The sequence below is a fragment of the Periplaneta americana genome, chromosome 16, assembly GCF_040183065.1.
Source record: "Periplaneta americana isolate PAMFEO1 chromosome 16, P.americana_PAMFEO1_priV1, whole genome shotgun sequence".
NCBI classification, from domain to species: domain Eukaryota; kingdom Metazoa; phylum Arthropoda; class Insecta; order Blattodea; family Blattidae; genus Periplaneta; species Periplaneta americana.
In genome coordinates, this window is record NC_091132.1 from 7,652,627 (window position 1) to 7,670,935 (window position 18,309).

Consider the following 18,309-nt stretch of genomic DNA (forward strand, 5'->3'; position numbering starts at 1 on the left):
GCTAAAAAGTACGAAAATATTTGCTAAAAATAAAAATATATATTTTTTTTATGACAAAAATACCTTACTAAGCTTGAAAAAAAAATGTTACTAGGTTCTCACCAACCACACTTCAGTGCTAGTAGTTGGCCGAGAATTGCAGTGAACAACAAAGGTCATCTCCAAATTCTCCATCACAAATGCATGCCGATTATCTCTGAACGACAACTTATACTATGAAAACGATCTTTCCACATCACAGGACGTCAGACGTGCATATTTAAAGAGAGGAATGTCGCAAACACATACATCGTCAATTTCACCTACAGGCACACCCTCCAATACTTGAGCAACTTTACACATTTTTTTATATCCACTGTTTTTCCCGAACACATTCTGGAATTTGTCCCTTGGTAATTGTGCTTCTGAATCTGGTAGCGAGTCTAGTTTAATTTCCACGGCACGCACCTCCCTGTTTCAGACAACAGGTTTTTGGATGTTCCGAGGTTTTTTATGGTGTCACACAAAAAGCTTAGATTTGCTAATAGGAAAGCAAAACGTTTTTTAAACAACCATCTTTCAGTATACCTTGAAGGATATCGATTGACGAAGCTCGATAACAGGGAATCACAACAAGATATATTGCCTTACTTGATAGACATGAGCGAGAGGCCAGAGATTTGTTTAAATTAAATAGCCTAATATTTATACAGGAGCTCTTATCTGTTGAATGAAAACATCTTCAGCAACAATAAACATTCCTAATTATGTGTTACAACATATTTCCTCCTTGTACATATTAATTTATTCTCTAATAATAACACTGATATGCTGCCTAGCAGTTCTCAGAACTTGAGGCGATACTGTTACGAAAATGAATGACGGATACACAACACAGCGCTTAGAAACATGAAGCAACCAAGAATTCTTAAAAAAGATAACGTACTTCTGAGTGATATAATTGATTCAGTTTTAAAATATTTAAAAGTTCTTATAAAAAATTATTTAAGTGAAAAAACTCCAAGATTTATGTGTTTATAATAGATTTCCTGAAAATATGTTTTTTATGTAAAATAAAATTCGGGTTTTAAACTTGAAACTTCATTTTCGGAATTCTTAACTTTGTTAATTGTGTTTTATCACAAGCAAAAAGAATATTTAATTACATAGGAATCCGCTCCTTAGATATAATATCTTCTTTTGGACGCATCAATACTTGCTATGTCAAGCGCTGTTGTCACTTTCCGCTGTAAAGATTGTTCCTAGTTACAATTACCATTAGCGATATATTTATTTCAGCTCATGAAAATAAACTCGAGATACGGCAACGGTGTTTCGTACTCCACGTGGAGTAGATATCGGCACGTCAATTCAAAATTCTAACGCATCATTGGTAGTCATATGTTGCCACTTCTTGTGATTGGTGCGGCATCTGAGAAGGCATAATCAATAAACAATCTCTTTTCTTATCTCTTCAAAGGAAAGCGTCTTTTTGATACCAGCTGGGTATTAATAAAACGCGGGCACTATAGCTGGAGAATGTGAACAGTCACATGCTCTTTACCTCGATGTGTATTTGGCCCGTAACGGGAGGGAACAGGTTGCGGCTTGTTTACATTCTCCAGCTAACCACTGCGCTGTCTGTACTCTCGAAGATGCAAGACGCGATGCCAACTGTGGAATGTACTTTAGACGGTCAACGGTGATTAAGTCAGCGAACCAGGAATAAATTATGTTGCAATAGGGTTCGCCGTGACTGATGGGAATCACGTTGAACACCTTTCGTAATAAAGGAGGTAATATTATACGAGGCGCATCCAGAAAGTAAGTTTCCCTATTTTTTTAAAGAACACACACTTTCAGGAAAACATTTATTAGCAACAGCAATGTTTCAGCTATTTTTCAACATAGCCACCATCAGAATTGAGACACTTGTCGTATCGTGGGATCACTGTCGTAGAACTCTGCCGCCTGTGAATGGAACCAGCGTGTGACAGTCATCTTCAGCTCTTCGTCGTTGCCAAAACGCTCACCGGAGGACAGGAATTTCTTGAGGTGCAAGAAAACGTGAAAATCGCTGGGAGCAAGATCAGAACTGTAGGGTGGGTGATCAAATAACTCCCAGCCAAATTCCGTCAAAACAGCTGCTGTGCGCAGAGACGTATGTGGACGAGCATTGTCATGGAGGAGCACAACACCTGCAGTAAGCATTCCACGCCTCTTGTTTTGAATGGCACGTCGCAATTTTCGCAGTGTTTCACAGTAACGGTCAGCGTTCACTGTTTCACCTCTTGGAAGCAAGTCAATGAGCAGAATGCCCTTCCTGTCCCAGAACACCGTGCACATCACTTTCCGTACCGACAGCGTCTCTTTGAATTTCGTCCTGACTGGAGATCCACTATGCCGCCAATGCATTGATTCCTGCTTAGTTTCCGGGGTGAAGTGCGAAATCCAAGTCTCATCGCCCGTGACGATCCTGTCGAGGAACTCGTCGCCGTCATCGTGATACCGTTGCAGAAATGTCAGTGCTGCTCCTAAACGTTGCATTTTGTGTTCGGGTGTCAGGTTTTTCGGCACCCACTTTTTTGAACAGCAGGTGCTTAGTGACAATCTCATGCAACAAGGATCGCGATATCTGCGGAAAATGGCTGCTCAGCTCCGTAATCGTGAAGCGACGGTTCTCCATAATGCACTGCCGCACCAGCTCAACACGATCATCACTGATGAGGGACGGTCGCACACTGCGCTCTTCATCATGGACACTTTGACGACCTTCGGAAAACTGCCTACACCAGCGACGCACCATCTGCTTACTCATGATGTTCGGCCCATAGACCTGACAGAGCTGCCGATGAATTTGAATTGGCGCAATACTTTGTGCATTAAAGAACTTTATCACCGACCGAACCTCGCAGGCGGCGGGAGAAGGAATAAGAGCTTCCATTTCGGACCACTGCTGCCACGCTACTGGCACCAGGCGGGACCTGTCCGGATGGCATATGATTGATACGTCATAGATCTGTTACGCATGCGCAAATGACACGGCTAATTACGTTTATTTTCATGGGGAAAAATCGGGAAACTTACTTTCTGGATGCGCCTCATACATTTATATTTAGCATATAGGTACCTTTCTTTTGCCTTGTCCTATACGTAGTGTATATGTAATTTATATATAGAGTGATTCACGAGGAATAGTAAATATTTTAGAGGATGGGCGCATAACAACCCTTACATATGTATGAATGAACGAGAAAAAACTACGTATATGTCGCTCTTCTCTGAGGGCAGCACTGTTCATAATGGATGTAGAGGAACATGTTTGTAGTTCCCTTGGAGTAAGTAAGATGGTTAAGTAAGTTCTTCCAGCATGATGGAGCCTCTGTACATTTTAGCCGTAAGGTGACATTATCTATCTCACATTCCACGAACGATGGATTGGTCGCAGTGGTCGCGTGCACTGGCCACCATACCAAGATCCCTAGATCTTACTCCTGACGATTGTTGTGTGGATTAATGGAAGTCGAAGTGTATAAAAAAAAAGTAAACATAAGGGACGAATTGGTCGTTCGCATATGAATAGCACTAAATAGAACAAGACGACCTCAGAAAAGCAACACTTAATTTTGTCAACAGAACGGAAAAGTGCATTGAACTGTTGAAATGTACTGATACCATGTAAATAAGTAATTAATGTAATCTTGCCACTTGTAAGGTTTGCTATGCGTAACATTCAAACAGCTGTATTTCCACACCCATTGAAAATTGGACACATGTTTGTTTATATGACCTTTTCTACTCAGAATGGTCTATACTATCACTCCCTAATATATTTACTATTCCTCCTGAATCACCCTGTATACTGTAGGTCTATAGCCTGTATTATAATATAAATTACACACTCACTATGTATTCAGTCGAAGTTAGAGAAATCTCTTAACTTTATACGGTGATCATAAACGATAAAACTAGCTCTCGGCAAATGACTTCCACAATATAGCAAGCGCGTATGATTGTGCATGCGCAGATGCGTTGTAATCGGGCCGCCGCCGTTGTAAATGACGGTCAGTATAACACTAGACTAAACGTGTTTCAATTGTCTTTTCCTGAAGGTAAGCTAGATCGACTCAAAAACTGGACCAGAAGAAATTGAATAGGCTTAAAGTGACAAAATGCTGGAAATTAGTAACAGCACTTGATATTTAATGAATGGGATTTCTGACCGGCTCAAAGAGCGAAAGCTAAACAAAAAAGTCACACAAAACGAGGAAACAATTAACCAATCCAATATCTCATCCTTGCTAATTAATAATTACAATCCGACAAGTTGCAAAATAGGACAACAAAGTAGATGATGATGATGATGATGATGATGATGATGATGATAATAATAATAATAATAATAGTCACTTATTATATTTACAAGAGGTCTTTTACATTAAAAGCTAGCCGGTGTAAATACAGAGTAAATGAATTACTAATTTGAGTGGGTACGTCTGTATCGGTGACTCAAAGTGAAAGTGTCAGCTGTGGCAGTTAACATAGTTGCAGGCTGCACAAATAAAAAAGACTGTTGGAATTTCAAGTAGTTGGTTGACAACATAATTCTCCTGCTTTCTTGACGTTAAATAGGATATGTTTAAACGCAAATAGAGAGACTTTGTAGGCTAATACTGTTCAAGTCTCCCAACGCAGGCTGCGTTATAAATTGATTATTTATTTAATAATACTATAACTATCATGTCATTTCTCTGGTGTTGGTGAGATATAGTCTTTTCTTATCCTCGTTATGTTTCATAACTCGTAAATATTTTTATGGGTTTCTTTGCAATACCTTCCATTCATCGTAACTTACCCTTCTTCAGTGTCAAAGATTCGCAACCATATAGCAATAAAGACAGTCACCACTTGACATATTTTATTAAATTTTCTCTTACAATTTTGCCTAAGGCGCACTACAAAAAAAAATCTACAGATAATTCTGAGAGATGTCACACAATATCCCAATTATTCAAAACTATTACTTTGACGTATTACTGTATTATTTGTTATTAGCTCCATATAATTAGTGTCACACGAGAAATGTCTAACAACTCCATTAGTGTTTGTACACATTCGTATATTAAACAGGTCTTTTTCATCTCAAAACTTCCCAGTCTAAATAACTATTTCAATTAATATTTTAAACGTCAATTTAGATACTGAGGGGAAATTTTGGTACCAGTGTTAATTGCATTTTAGGTTTCACCTTCTCATCCCCTCTCCCCCAGTATATCCCCTTTGAAATTTAAAATGACACCCTTATATTTTGATACCGGTACTTAAATCTGAAAGAGCATTCAATTGTTTATACATCTCATTCATTTGTTTCACATCGTTTGTTTTCTATCGTTGCCTGGCAAACTTCGATTGTTCTCATTGCCGATTACAGGATATTTCAAGTAGTAATACAAGCTAATATTAAGGAATATTATGATGATTATTTATGTGAGGGCGGCAATGAACCTTCGGGTTTCTTAAAAGCCATTTGTAAGTAAGTATTATAAACCTATTCTTTAAAAATTTAAAACAGCAAACTTCGATTGTTCTCATTGCCGATTACAGGATATTTCAAGCTAATATTAAGGAATATTATGATGATTATTTATGTGAGGGCGGCAATGAACCTTCGGGTTCCTTAAAAGCCATTTGTAAGTAAGTATTATAAACCTATTCTTTAAAAATTTAAAACAGGATAGAGGATAATAAAAACCGAAATTTGGAAGTTTTGATTTACGTATGGTTTTGATATGATGGCAATGCTATGTACAGGAGTTCCGAAATAGGCTGTATTACTGTCTAGCCAACAATGGAGCACATTTAGAAAATTGAATTAATTAAATCTGGGAAATTACCCATAATAAACTGTTTTCATCCTACAACCGACAATAACAACAATTCAGGTTGTCAGGCAACGATAGAAAACAAAAGATGTGAAACAAATTAATGAACGCTCTTCCAAATTTAAGTACAGGTATCAAAATATAGGGGCGTCATTTTAAATTTTAGAGTGGAGGAAGGTGGGGTGAAACATAAAATGGAATTATCACCGATTTAAAATGTTACTCTCAATATGAAAGTTTTTTTAATTAAACTGAAATAAATAGTTATTTGGACAGAGAAGTTTAGAAACGAAAGCCGTATATAGCCTATCTTTATAAAATAATATAGTTCAATTTGTACCCTGGATATCGGATTTTCATCTTCTGATCGCCCATTAACATCTAATGATCCGAGAAGTGTAGCAAGTAAATTACAAGCCATTTCTCTTAATTATTCGTCAATATATAAAGCTTTCGAAAGAGCAAGCATACTGTGAATGTTCGGCCTCTTCAACCTGCAATGAAATCTAACGCGAGTCAATGATCTAGACTCTACAGTGCTGCGCTCCACCCACGTGCTGGTTACTGAAAGGGTGAAGAGGAACAGCCTACCCCGATCAAGCGTCCCGCGTGGAATGGCGCCACCGAACAGTACAAAAACCAAGAATCGCCCTGCTAACCGATTTATATTTTATCCACACCCGAGCAATTCAACATACGTATAACGATTAAGGTTAAACTTCAACGATGCGTGGGAGTACTGACACGAATTTAAATCCCGATCAGCGCATGGATGTCCTCTGTCAGTAGAATATTATTCTGTGCAATCCCTCGTATAAGACATGTATCTCAACTAGAGATGGCCGATATTTCAGAAACCGATATTTTGTCACAGATAAACCTGTGACTGATGACGCGAAATATCTGTGAAAAAATATCGTTATCGAAATCTGCTCCGTATTCAGTACTCTGAGACTGGTATTTTCTCCTCTACGTCATGAGTTTGCGCATGATACAATAACAGCAATCGGGCGGTACGATTTAAATAATAATAATAATAATAATAATAATAATAATAATAATAACAATAATAACAATACCATTGGTTACGAGTACTTTATCTTATGTAAAATCCTGTCTGATCAACTGTTTTGTTTTGTAATTATTTTCCAATATTTTTCCGAATACTTACAGTATGTTTCGTTAATTTTTATTCTATGACACAATATTATAATGTTAATGCACGACTTAAAATAATTTATCCATTATATATACGATAAAAAGGATCAATTTTTAAAACGATTAGAATAATCACATAACCTCAATTTCTCCATACCCAATTACATTTAAAAATTATCAAATGATTCACTATCTACAATATAACATCTTGGTACATGAGGTTAACTTTCGACATGTTACTGTTTAATTAGGTAGGTATTTATTTGTTAATGTTACATGTACATAATTTATTTGTTCGATTTTCCCATATAAATCACTGATGTGTGGTGTGTATAGAGAAATCGTATTCACATTTCATTGCTCTTTAATATTTCCTGTTAATTTTTATCGGCGTGACAAAATATCGGTGTAATTCATGCATATTGTGCTTACTTATCGATATAAAATATCGATGTGACAAAATCACCGATAAAAGTCACAGATATTTAATTGTCACAGTCATAGTTGTCACAGATACTTGAAAATATCGTTTAAGCTCATCTCTAATCTCAACACTAATAATGTATAAAAACCGATGCACTATTTTATGTACAGTATAGATAAGTTTTGAAAATTGTCATTATTGTAGGTGAAGTCGATCAGATGTTTCCCGGTATGTTAAAAACTAAAATAATAAAACACCTAAGTAAAAACAAACAAACGTATATCTACAAACTTAAAATGTACAGAATGTAGATCTATTTTAGTAATATCTACGTAATGAAAATTTTCGGTTGGCTACACTGAATAATGCAACAGTAGCAAGATTAAGATTATAAAACTGACCAAACCGCAGAAGCGCCCCCCCACTTGAAGTGCTGCTATATTCCTTTTTTGTACCTAATGACAAGTGTCTACGAGAGGAGGATTAAACATTCTAAACTTGTATTCTTTGGCAAAATAACCTTAAAATTAAAAGGACACAAATTGTATTATAACGTGTGCGTTTATAAAATCTTCTTAGAAGTTGTTTATATTTTCCTACATTTTACATATCGCCATGCAGGATGGTTTCATGATTCTGTTCCACCCACGTCGGAAGGAAGTTCACTACAGTCTACTTTCATACGATGAGTTATTTTCTGGGTCAGTCCTACTGAGTTTAACATCCTCATACACTCTTGTTACATCATGAATATGTACAATACCAGCATAAATTTTCTGCTTGATTTAACTCTATAACCTTTCAATAAGTCCCGGGCAAGATGCAGAACAATTAATAGAATATTGTTAAATGTTCGGCAAGTTCTGGAAATCACCTATGAATTAGGAGGTCACCTCCCCGGAAATTGTATTATGTATTTTTTAACATTAATTTACATTTTGTTTTTTGTTCATTTGAATTGATTAGGATGCCGATATTTAAAATCCAAGATTTGGTCGGCTATCATTTCGATATATATATATATATTAATTTTAATTAAATTATGATTTTTCAGTAACTAAAATAAATTAGACTTTCAGGTAGTTTTTCCTTGAAGATCGATTTTTTTTAATGTAGGGGATTTTAGGAAAGGCTAGTTGGAGACACAATTTGCTTAGTTGAGTCTGCCGGTCGATCTTGATTAAACCACCTGAATTTTTAGTCTTTACTGTTAAGAAGTCAGGTGTGCTGTGTACTTTTTTATTGCCGTAGGTTTCAGTGTTATATCTGTTTAAGAAATATAATTTAGTTTACTGAAATAGTTACAGCATATACAGTAAACATAAATGTTTCAATATGCGATGACAAAACAAGAAACTGTTTACGTTTCTCTATAAGAAAAGACTTATTGAAGAGTCAATGGAAAGTGCATCCACTGCATTTAATGAAGAAAATTCTCAATTGGCTCTAAGTGAAAGCGAAATCTGTGAACCGGTTATTCCATCTGTATGTTACCTTCGTCTAGTGCTGTTAGTGGTGAGTCAACGAATAAAATGGTTGGACGCAAAATCAAATATATAGGCCTAAAAAAACTATAGGAAACTAAATATGATTGGTTGTATTTCGATCGTAGGCCTACTCTGGGTGGTGCATTTTGTTAACTATGTGAAATGCATTTAAAAAGGACTCGAAGCCCTTTTAAACAAACAGAGGGGCTATTTATATCAGTGCCATTTAAAATTTTTTGAAAAGCCACTTGAAGATGCATTCGTCTAATTTAATCGGTAATTATTACATGTACTAAATGTCCTATTCATATACATCACGTTTTGCATAAAAATATTAACATTTAACAATATTTAAAACAAATATAAACGAATGAAATCTCTATTTATTTAATTAATCTCATTTTTCTGTTTCCTTTTACATAGGCAAGATCTGAATTATCGGAGGAAAAAGGTCTGAATTAAACACTGATGGAAATACGTCAGCCACAAAGAGAATGCCTTACCTTCTTTTTGAGATCAAAGATTTCAATAGTGAAATAATCAAAACGCTTTCAATCTCTTATTGTCATGCAAGCACAACTCATATAAGCACATAACCTTAACCTCACTAAAATCCTAGAAATTTCTTTAACAGTAAAATAAAACAATACAAAAAATTTTAGACTTATTAATTTTCAAGTCAGTAATACTCCTAAAAGTTATTGCCTTTGGATTCATAAGAAAATGAAACCCTGAAATTGCTAGGTCCATATTTAATCGCCGATATACATAAAACTATGTTTACTCTAAACGAACATTTTCAACGAATTCTAGTTCCCAAACGCGTTCACTACACGTAGGAGAGATTTTTTATACATGCTTCCGAAAGTGGGGAATTTTACCGTAGCTGGACTTGTGTGAACGTTGATAAATTCTATGCTTTTTGGATTTTAAAAAAATATTTACTTCCATATAGCTCAATAGGATATCTCCGTAAAAAACGATATCAAAGAACTACCTATCTAAAATTACGGAATCAATCTAAATAACGAAGAAACGTATCAACAATGAATATGTCAGTATCCCCAACTATTTTCCGTATGATGGAATGTGCCTATGTAAAAAAAAATCCTTCTAGGATTGTAAATGTAAATACATTTTAATGAAAATAAATTAATAAGGTATAGTTTCCCTTCCTTCATGGAAATCACAGAACTGTGCACACTAAATACTACCGGTACATGCATTAATGACCTATAGTTCTACATACGATATGATTTTAGTTCAGTGTGAAGTTTTAAAAGACTAGGTTTGAAACATAACCTAAAAATGCCGCACGATTTAAAAAACAATACAAAAAGAAAGTCGTTTACAGCTGATTAATTAAAGTATTTTATTTGAAATAAATGCAAAGATAGAACAAGAGCCATACAAGTCATTCGTAGCAACAAGAGCGATGAAAGTGGAAGAGGATCAGAACCAGTCTCAAACAAAATACTGGCTACATTAAATCAACACAAAAATGTAACAGGTAACTTACAGAGACATGAACACACTTCAGGCAGAGTTGTATTTATTAGTCAAAATAGCATAAGAAAAATATAAAGTACAAGAAATATAGTAAAACGCTCTTTACTGGACAAAAATACAAAATTCTTAAAAATCATACAAAGGCTTCGTTATTTCGAAAGAAAGAGCATTTTATAATTAGAACACTTAATGCTCAAGCGCTTTCCTTATTAACAAATTTCACCGCACTGGATACAGGATACAAATAAAACAAAAGTGAGTGAAAAACTTAATGTTCTGTGAATATAGGCCTATTTCAAGAAGCCAATAAAGAAGTAGTAGAGTCAGTAGGCCTAGCTTTCACTGCCTAAATTCAAATATACAATTAAAAATTAATACTTGTTAGCGTACTATTTCCTACACATCTACTACACTTAACTATAACACATTTCGCCACAAATTGTGAACCAAATAAAATTATTTTGAACGGAGCTATTCATGCATTACTGAGAATTCCTAAATGTAACGTAAAGTAAAAACGCACACACATACTTATATCAGAAAATAAAATAAACTTTCAATTTTGGTATCTATTGTGAATTAAATTCTATACTTTATAGGCTATGACAGAACATTAATGGAAGACGGAATATGACGTATACGAGGTCGCACAGCATTACATGCTATCTTACGTACAAATAAATTCGTCATTTAACAAAGTTAAAATTCAGAATTTGTGTGATATGAAATTTTACAATTTCATTAAGTACTAACATTCTCAGAATAATCACAAAATTAATATTTTTACAGTAAGTAATTGAACACAGTATTTACTTCGAGAGTGGTGCTATTTTTTCAAGATTATCGAAATGTTTGCTGATTTTATGCACATCTATACATAAAATACTATCATAATTAGGTCTATATTGGAAATAAATTTTAAGTGATCCTGGGCACTGATGGCTATTTATGAATCATGTTATTGATTTCGCATTTTTAATTTAAATAGTCAAAAAAATATAGGAGGATATAATGTATTCACTTAAGTTTCATCAATTTAAAAGGGTTCACATTTTCGTATCTGTAATTACATTAATCAGCTTCAGATGCATTCTGATATTTCTCAACTAGGCCTAAATTCAATTTTCCCACTAATATAACACACATATTTAAGAAGTCGCTGAAAATTCATTACACACTTTGTGTTTCCACACGTCTACCAATTTAAACAAAAGTGTAATAACGAAAAATAACATTTTACTTGACGCAGAACTAAGTTACATTAGCACATAAAACGACATCGATTTCTTATCAAATCGCAATACGTATATTATTCACATACACTTCTAATGTCCACATTATTTTAATACATAAATAAATGCATTAACTTAAAATGTCTTTCGTGGGGGTAAAAACACTCCCACTCATCTCGACTTAACATGCTCAATACAACTACGGACGAAACCCTCCCGCCACTTTTCGTCTGCTAACACTACTGTCAAGCTCAACTAGCATCGTTGCCACGTCGAAACACTGAACTTGTCGATAACACAATTTATGTATATTATTACGAATATCTTGGTTTCCAACTCTCCATCCATCGGCTAAAAATAAATAGCAAAGTTGGGAGTGAGGTCAGGTATTTTACGAGTTTCTCTACGAAGTTTATGTATGCAGAGCACGGGGCGAGGTCATGTTGCAACATCGCATTTGGTACAGGCAGCCGGTACTGTGGTTATTTAATGTTCCGATTGGGAGCAGCACTGTCTTGTTACTACTATCTCACTACCGTGTGTGTTGAAACTTCGGTGTAAATCTTATGTATTTATGTTTTCACAACTTTTTGATAACTGGGATGATAGCTGAACACTCAATACGGAAAACTTACATCGATATATTAATTCAGGTCACCCTCAACCCTCTTCTAACTCCGTAGTTCCAACTAAATTTCAAGGTCTTCTTAGTAAATTGCAATATTACAAAACTGTCTCTCCAGTACATTCCAATGCAAATATTTGGAAACGGTAATAACAAAATCACACTGCACAAAATAAAACATAAAATTAGATAACACGACGCTACCCCAACGTACGTACTCATCATTTATACTACACTTTCGCCTTAAGACGACGCTGAATATTAATATCAATTTTTACTATAACTTTAAATATAACATTCTTTAAAATTTGAGTTTATATTGAATGGTGGGAAGTGAACTCCCACTTCAGGATTTCAAAAAAAAAAACTGTATATAATATTAACCTGCATTGACATGAACCAAGCATAATTAATCTAATTTACAGATATGGCTAATTTTTCTAGTTCTCTTGCCAAAACATCCTTCATGCAGACTGATTCACACAAGCGGTTGCAGTCAACCCGCTAGCAGGTGACGAGTGTAAAAGGCAGATGACCTTTAACGTTCAATCAGGCCAGTCTGGTATTTCATTGTAATTCTCAAATATATGTAAATAATAACGCTTCCCGCTAACAATTTTCTGTGATTGTGGGCATTCCTTAGCATTAATAATCAAATCTAAAGTCAAATAAACCTAATTCATGCCAAAATTTCACTTCTTATAGCACCGTTGACAAATTGGGGCACTGCTCCAAAAAGGTGCGAATTGCGTACTCTCCTACCGGGCTAGGCGAAGCGTGACACTATAGACAGATGAAACTTCACTATTTTTCAACACTAACATTAATATGACTTAGGTAATTTATGTGCCTAATTTCCTCTATATGTATTGTGTCTTTAATCGGCAAAATGCTACCAATGTGACATCTGTAACTGTAATTTGACTTCGTTTTCTTAGGCTACGATACTTCTGAAATAATCTTACCAGAGCGAAGAAATTTGTATGGCAGTCCTCCAAACTCGCTCCGTTTGTTTGATGGTTTGGATGCGTCATGGTTTCTCCATCATCTTATATTTCATTTGAATCACTAGCCACACGATTTACGTATTAATAACCACTCGAAATCTGATAATATACAAGATCACTCAGAAGGGTTTTCACCTTTCAATGGCGACTGCAAAATGGCGGATAGGAAACAACAAGCGCAGACCCTCTGAAATTTCTATTGGTTAATTTTTATCACGTGGTACAACTGAGATGGTATCATGGCGGCGCTCATGAGGCATGGGCTGTGGAAAGGAGGACAAGAAATAAACACATGTAAAACTTTGTTCATGGTTAGTTTATTTATCATTATTTATAATGAAAAAAATATTTTGAACATGTTTATTAATTATATGACAATATATAACTTACGACTAAGATGTATCACATTTTTCAAATGTGTTGCTTCCTAATTTACAGATATTGACAAGAAACAAAGGTACTGTTTTTAAACCTTCATACAAGATGCCATATAATAGGAAAAAGAAACTCCCACAAAAGACGCAGCTTGATTCTACAGGAGAATCTATTTCAGCAAAAGGGTACATCATCTATCACATCATGCATAAAAATAAATTGCATAGAAAAACAACACAGTAAATGGTGTAACCTGCAAATATGTTTATAAAAGTTACTAAGTATATAACTGTCATCTGTCATCATTACTAAGTTAAATTTCTTTTGTTCCAGTTTTCATCGACCACAAAAACATTATTTACCGCCTGTGGACGTTTCAGAAAAAATAGAATCTGTATACAAATCAGTAACAGGTGCAAGCAATCTGTCAGGGAAATCATTAGATGATTCAAGTGTAAAGTTTCAAATATTAAACGAATGTTCCAAGGAATTTCAGCATAGTGTTCCAAACTCACTTCTCTCAACAATATATACCATGGGTAAAGGAAACTGTAGTATTAGTATTGTCCTTATGAGTGATTTCATAATTTAATATTTAAGAGGTAAAAATTCTTAAACCTAAGTACGTAATCACGATGTTAATAACATTCTTTTAATATAATAATTTTCCAACATCACACCAGGATTTTCTAATACATTTTATCATTAAATATTGAAGATGTTCTCATGACTACAATGATAGATATAAGAACTTACAGGCCTAGGCCTACTTTAGAAAAAGAATAACACCAGTAGTTCTCTTTTCCATATCCAACTTGGATCGTAAAAGCAAATGCCCTGCTTTCCGAATTACTTTTATAAAAATTCATATTAAAATTATGTCTATCTTATCTCTGCTTTACAGAAGATGTTGTGGAATTTTATAAGACTCCTGTACACAAAATTGCTCCTCTTGATGCAATGAAGAATATGGATTTGCCAGAAAATCTTCACATCCAGACAGAATATCACCGGTTTCACCCAGGTAATTTATTTATTTTACTGCAGACCAAACTAATAAAATAGGCTCCAATCCACAGGCTACTTATTATCGGTGTGAGCCTACTTAATGTTTATATGTAGGTAGGCTAAGTGTAGAAATGTTTACCAATATATTATCTTTTAGCATACAATGTCTAAATGGCAAAGTTATTACCTATCTTTCTAAATCTTATTAATCCCATATTTTTTAACAATGTTTCAAGTCTCCCATTTACAACAGGTTCTACAGGGATTTTTATTTCTTAGTGACACAGTCCGACAGACTAAAGTACATAGCCTATTACAGAAAATGTGACATCATAACATCAACTGTTAGGCCAATGGTGTAGTAGTCTCTCTCTTAAGATTGATTACCTGGTTGAGTTTCTTCCGAGATTTTGCCCAACTGTAAGACGAATGTCAGGTAATCTCACGGCGAATCCTCTTACCAAATACTACCTCGATATCACCAATTCCATTGATGCTGAATATCCTCGCAGTTGATACAGCATTCTTAATTAATTTACTAAAAAAATAAAAATTATTTCAGGTTTCATTGCAAGAAATCCATTTCACTTTATGTCACATATAATACACATGTTAATTTTTTTATTATCAATTATTATGGATTTGCAAATGATAAAGTATAGCAAAATTTGTATTAAACTATCAGAGAAATCTTGGATTTGATCCAACGTCCTTCGTAAAAAAAAGAGCAAAATTATTGAATAACAGTAGCCAGTTTGGTTTCAGGTAAGGATTTCTACTCAAATGTTGTAAGAAAGACTGTTCGTGTACAATTGAGTCGTAATAATCAATTCAGGATGTGTACAGAGCAGAAATAAACAAAAGAATGGGATTGCTATGGCAACGAGTGCAATTAACCAACGAAAAGATAGGTGACATCGACGTATGGCTAGTCAACTGTTTACTTATGTACCGTACATATCCTGAATTGACTTAATTAAATTATTTAGAAATAGTGACTCTTTCTTGTTACACACAGCATAATTTAAATACTACTATTCTGAACTGTTAAAAATATAGTAATACCTATTTAAGCCTCCTCTGCAGTTCTCTCCAGGAGCTTACTTTTCACATTTAAAAAAACGTTCTGTTAGTCTTGTAATGCATGCAAAAGAGAAAGCTTATATTACTTCATTAACCAAACTTTAAAAGTTACAGGACAATTTTTTTTTTGTCCAATGTCACCAGGTTGCCTTCAGCAATTACTGGTCTTCTCTCCTGGCAGTGGCTTATGTGTAACCCACTTCTGAGGTTGGAGTGCCTGAAAGACAGAAGTACACTTTCTCGATATGGTAAGAATGACCATGGTTATGTCCTGCCAGGAGAGATCTTAAATCTAGTTTTACCTAAATTCCAGACCACAGAAACAGTTTCTGTTAAGGAAAAATCCCTGTGCTCTAATCGAGACTCGAACTCGATACCTCATAAACTGTGGCCAGACTATGAGGCTTGTCATACAGGACAATTTAGTCACACACACAATAATAACTGAGAATCTGAAATTTTGTAAATTATAGAGTCTCTGGCTGTTGTACATAGAACTGCATTTTAGAACTCTAAAACCATAAAGTTCTTTCCTCAATTTATAAATAAACTTACTGGTATTTGTATTGAGTTTATCTTTGTCAAAGCTAGAACTACGGAATCGCCCATAGCCAATGAACAATGTCAACTAAAGACTTACTGAAGTACCAGAAAAAAAAATCCTCACATAAACTGGCCCTTACACATATACTAAGAAAAACATTGATTTATTTAGTCCACGTATGAAATACATCATCTTACTACATTAAATCTTTCTTTCAGTTCTAAAACAGTTTTGCAGTCGTTTCTTGTTATCCATGTTCATCTAGTCACATATTGCTGCCTTACTTACTTACAAATGGCTTCTAAGGAACCCGAAGGTTCATTGCCGCCCTTACATAAGCCCGCCATTGGTCCCTATCCTGTGCAAGATTAATCCAGTCTCTATCATCATATTCCACATCCCTCAAATCCATTTTAATATTATCCTACCATCTACGTCTCGGCCTCCCTAAAGGTCTTTTTCCCTCCGGTCTCCCAACGAACGCTCTATATGCATGTCTGGATTCACCCATACGTGCTACATGCCCTGCCCATCTCAACCGTCTGGATTTAATGTTCCTAATTATGTCAGGTGAAGAATACAATGCGTGCAGTTCTGCGTTGTGTAACTTTCTCCATTCTCCTATAACTTCATCCCGCTTAGCCCCAAATATTTTCCTAAGCACCTTATTCTCAAACACCCTTAATCTCTGTTCCCATCTCAGAGTGAGAGTCCAAGTTTCACAACCATATAGAAGAACTGGTAATATAACTGTTTTATAAATACTAACTTTCAGATTTTTTGACAGCAGACTGGATGATAAAAGCTTCTCAACCAAATAATAACACACACTTCCCATATTTATTCTTCATTTAATTTCCTCCCGAGTGTCATTTATATTTGTTACTGTTGCTCCAAGATATTTGAATTTTTCCACCTCTTCGAAGAATAAATCTCCAATTTTTATATTTCCATTTCGTACAATATTCTGGTCACGAGACATAATCATATACTTTGTCTTTTCGGGATTTACTTCCAAACCGATCGCTTTACTTGCTTCAAGTAAAATTTCCGTGTTTTCCCTAATCGTTTGTGGATTTTCTCCTAACATATTCACGTCATCCGCATAGAAGCTGATGTAACCCGTTCAATTCCAAACCCTGCCTGTTATCCTGAACTTTCCTAATGGCATATTCTAAAGCGAAGTTAAAAAGTAAAGGTGATAGTGCATCTCCCTGCTTTACCCCGCAGTGAATTGGAAAAGCATCAGATAGGAACTGCTCTAAATACTGATATAGTGACTTATGTACAGCGCACACAGAGGTCATGTTTTCAGACATCGTGAACTGAACAACTGCATCATGAGAAAAGCTCGAGAAATCACGTGATGTGGCTTCTTGCTACTGCGCATCTCAGTGTCTGGGTCAGGGCCCATCTTCCCAGCTGTACAAAGTGACAAGAAAGAAGCATATTTAGGTAATATTAGTACAAGAAAGTTTATTTATCATGATTAACTTTTTTATGTTTCAGAAACAGACACATTGTTTAAAGGAATAAGTGCGTTTCCAAGAAGTTCGACTATTGTGACCAGTATACGATACAAGAAGAAATACAAAGGATTCAAAGCCGAATCTCCTTGGCTCGACATTTAGTACATCTTGTAGCAAAAAAGCCTTTCCATAATCCACCATGTGTTACTCAATGTGTTACACCTAAATGTACATTCATAAATCTTTATAATTCCATATTAGATCTAAATAAATAAAGATTTAAAAACAAAGTCGTTATTCTCCTTGCTTGTCAACATTTATTAACAATATCTGAATGCATCTTCAAGACTTGACAAGATATGTCCATATTTTCCTCTTCAGAGTGTAACAGATATCGTGGTAATGGCAATAAACGGAGCTTATAACTTTATAGTCTTGGCCAGTTAAAAGTCTAAAGACAGCAAAGTCACTTTTCATGATGACTCTGGAATATTTTTAGGGTTATTGCTAATAATTTTTCATCTTGA

At 35.0% G+C, this 18,309-nt stretch overlaps 2 protein-coding genes across 3 annotated transcripts in view; one reads left to right on the plus strand and one right to left on the minus strand.

Moving 5' to 3' along the window:
• Nucleotides 1-13,402, minus strand: part of skd (mediator complex subunit skuld) — a 267,609-nt gene extending 254,207 nt beyond the window's left edge. For both annotated transcript variants that reach the window (XM_069812535.1, XM_069812534.1), the window contains exon 1: nt 13,262-13,402. In XM_069812535.1, coding sequence (XP_069668636.1) covers nt 13,262-13,330 — 69 coding nt within the window. In that variant the 5' untranslated portion in view covers nt 13,331-13,402. The remainder of the gene's footprint in view (nt 1-13,261) is intronic.
• mRpL50 (mitochondrial ribosomal protein L50) lies at nt 13,394-18,079 on the plus strand. Its single transcript, XM_069812536.1, has 5 exons — nt 13,394-13,614; nt 13,742-13,863; nt 14,012-14,217; nt 14,583-14,702; nt 17,823-18,079. The coding sequence occupies exons 1-5, from the start codon at nt 13,543-13,545 to the stop codon at nt 17,942-17,944; spliced, it is 642 nt and encodes a 213-aa protein (XP_069668637.1). The 5' UTR covers nt 13,394-13,542; the 3' UTR covers nt 17,945-18,079.
• The last annotated feature ends 230 nt before the right edge of the window (nt 18,080-18,309 follow it).

Coding starts and splice junctions, on each gene's coding strand:
- mRpL50 (XM_069812536.1), top strand. CDS start 13,543: ATGGCGGCGCTCATGAGGCATGGGCTGTGGAAAGGAGGACAAGAAATA. Junction 13,864..14,011: donor GAATCTATTTCAGCAAAAGG/GTACATCATCTA, acceptor CTTTTGTTCCAG/TTTTCATCGACCACAAAAAC. Junction 14,703..17,822: donor ATATCACCGGTTTCACCCAG/GTAATTTATTTA, acceptor TTTATGTTTCAG/AAACAGACACATTGTTTAAA.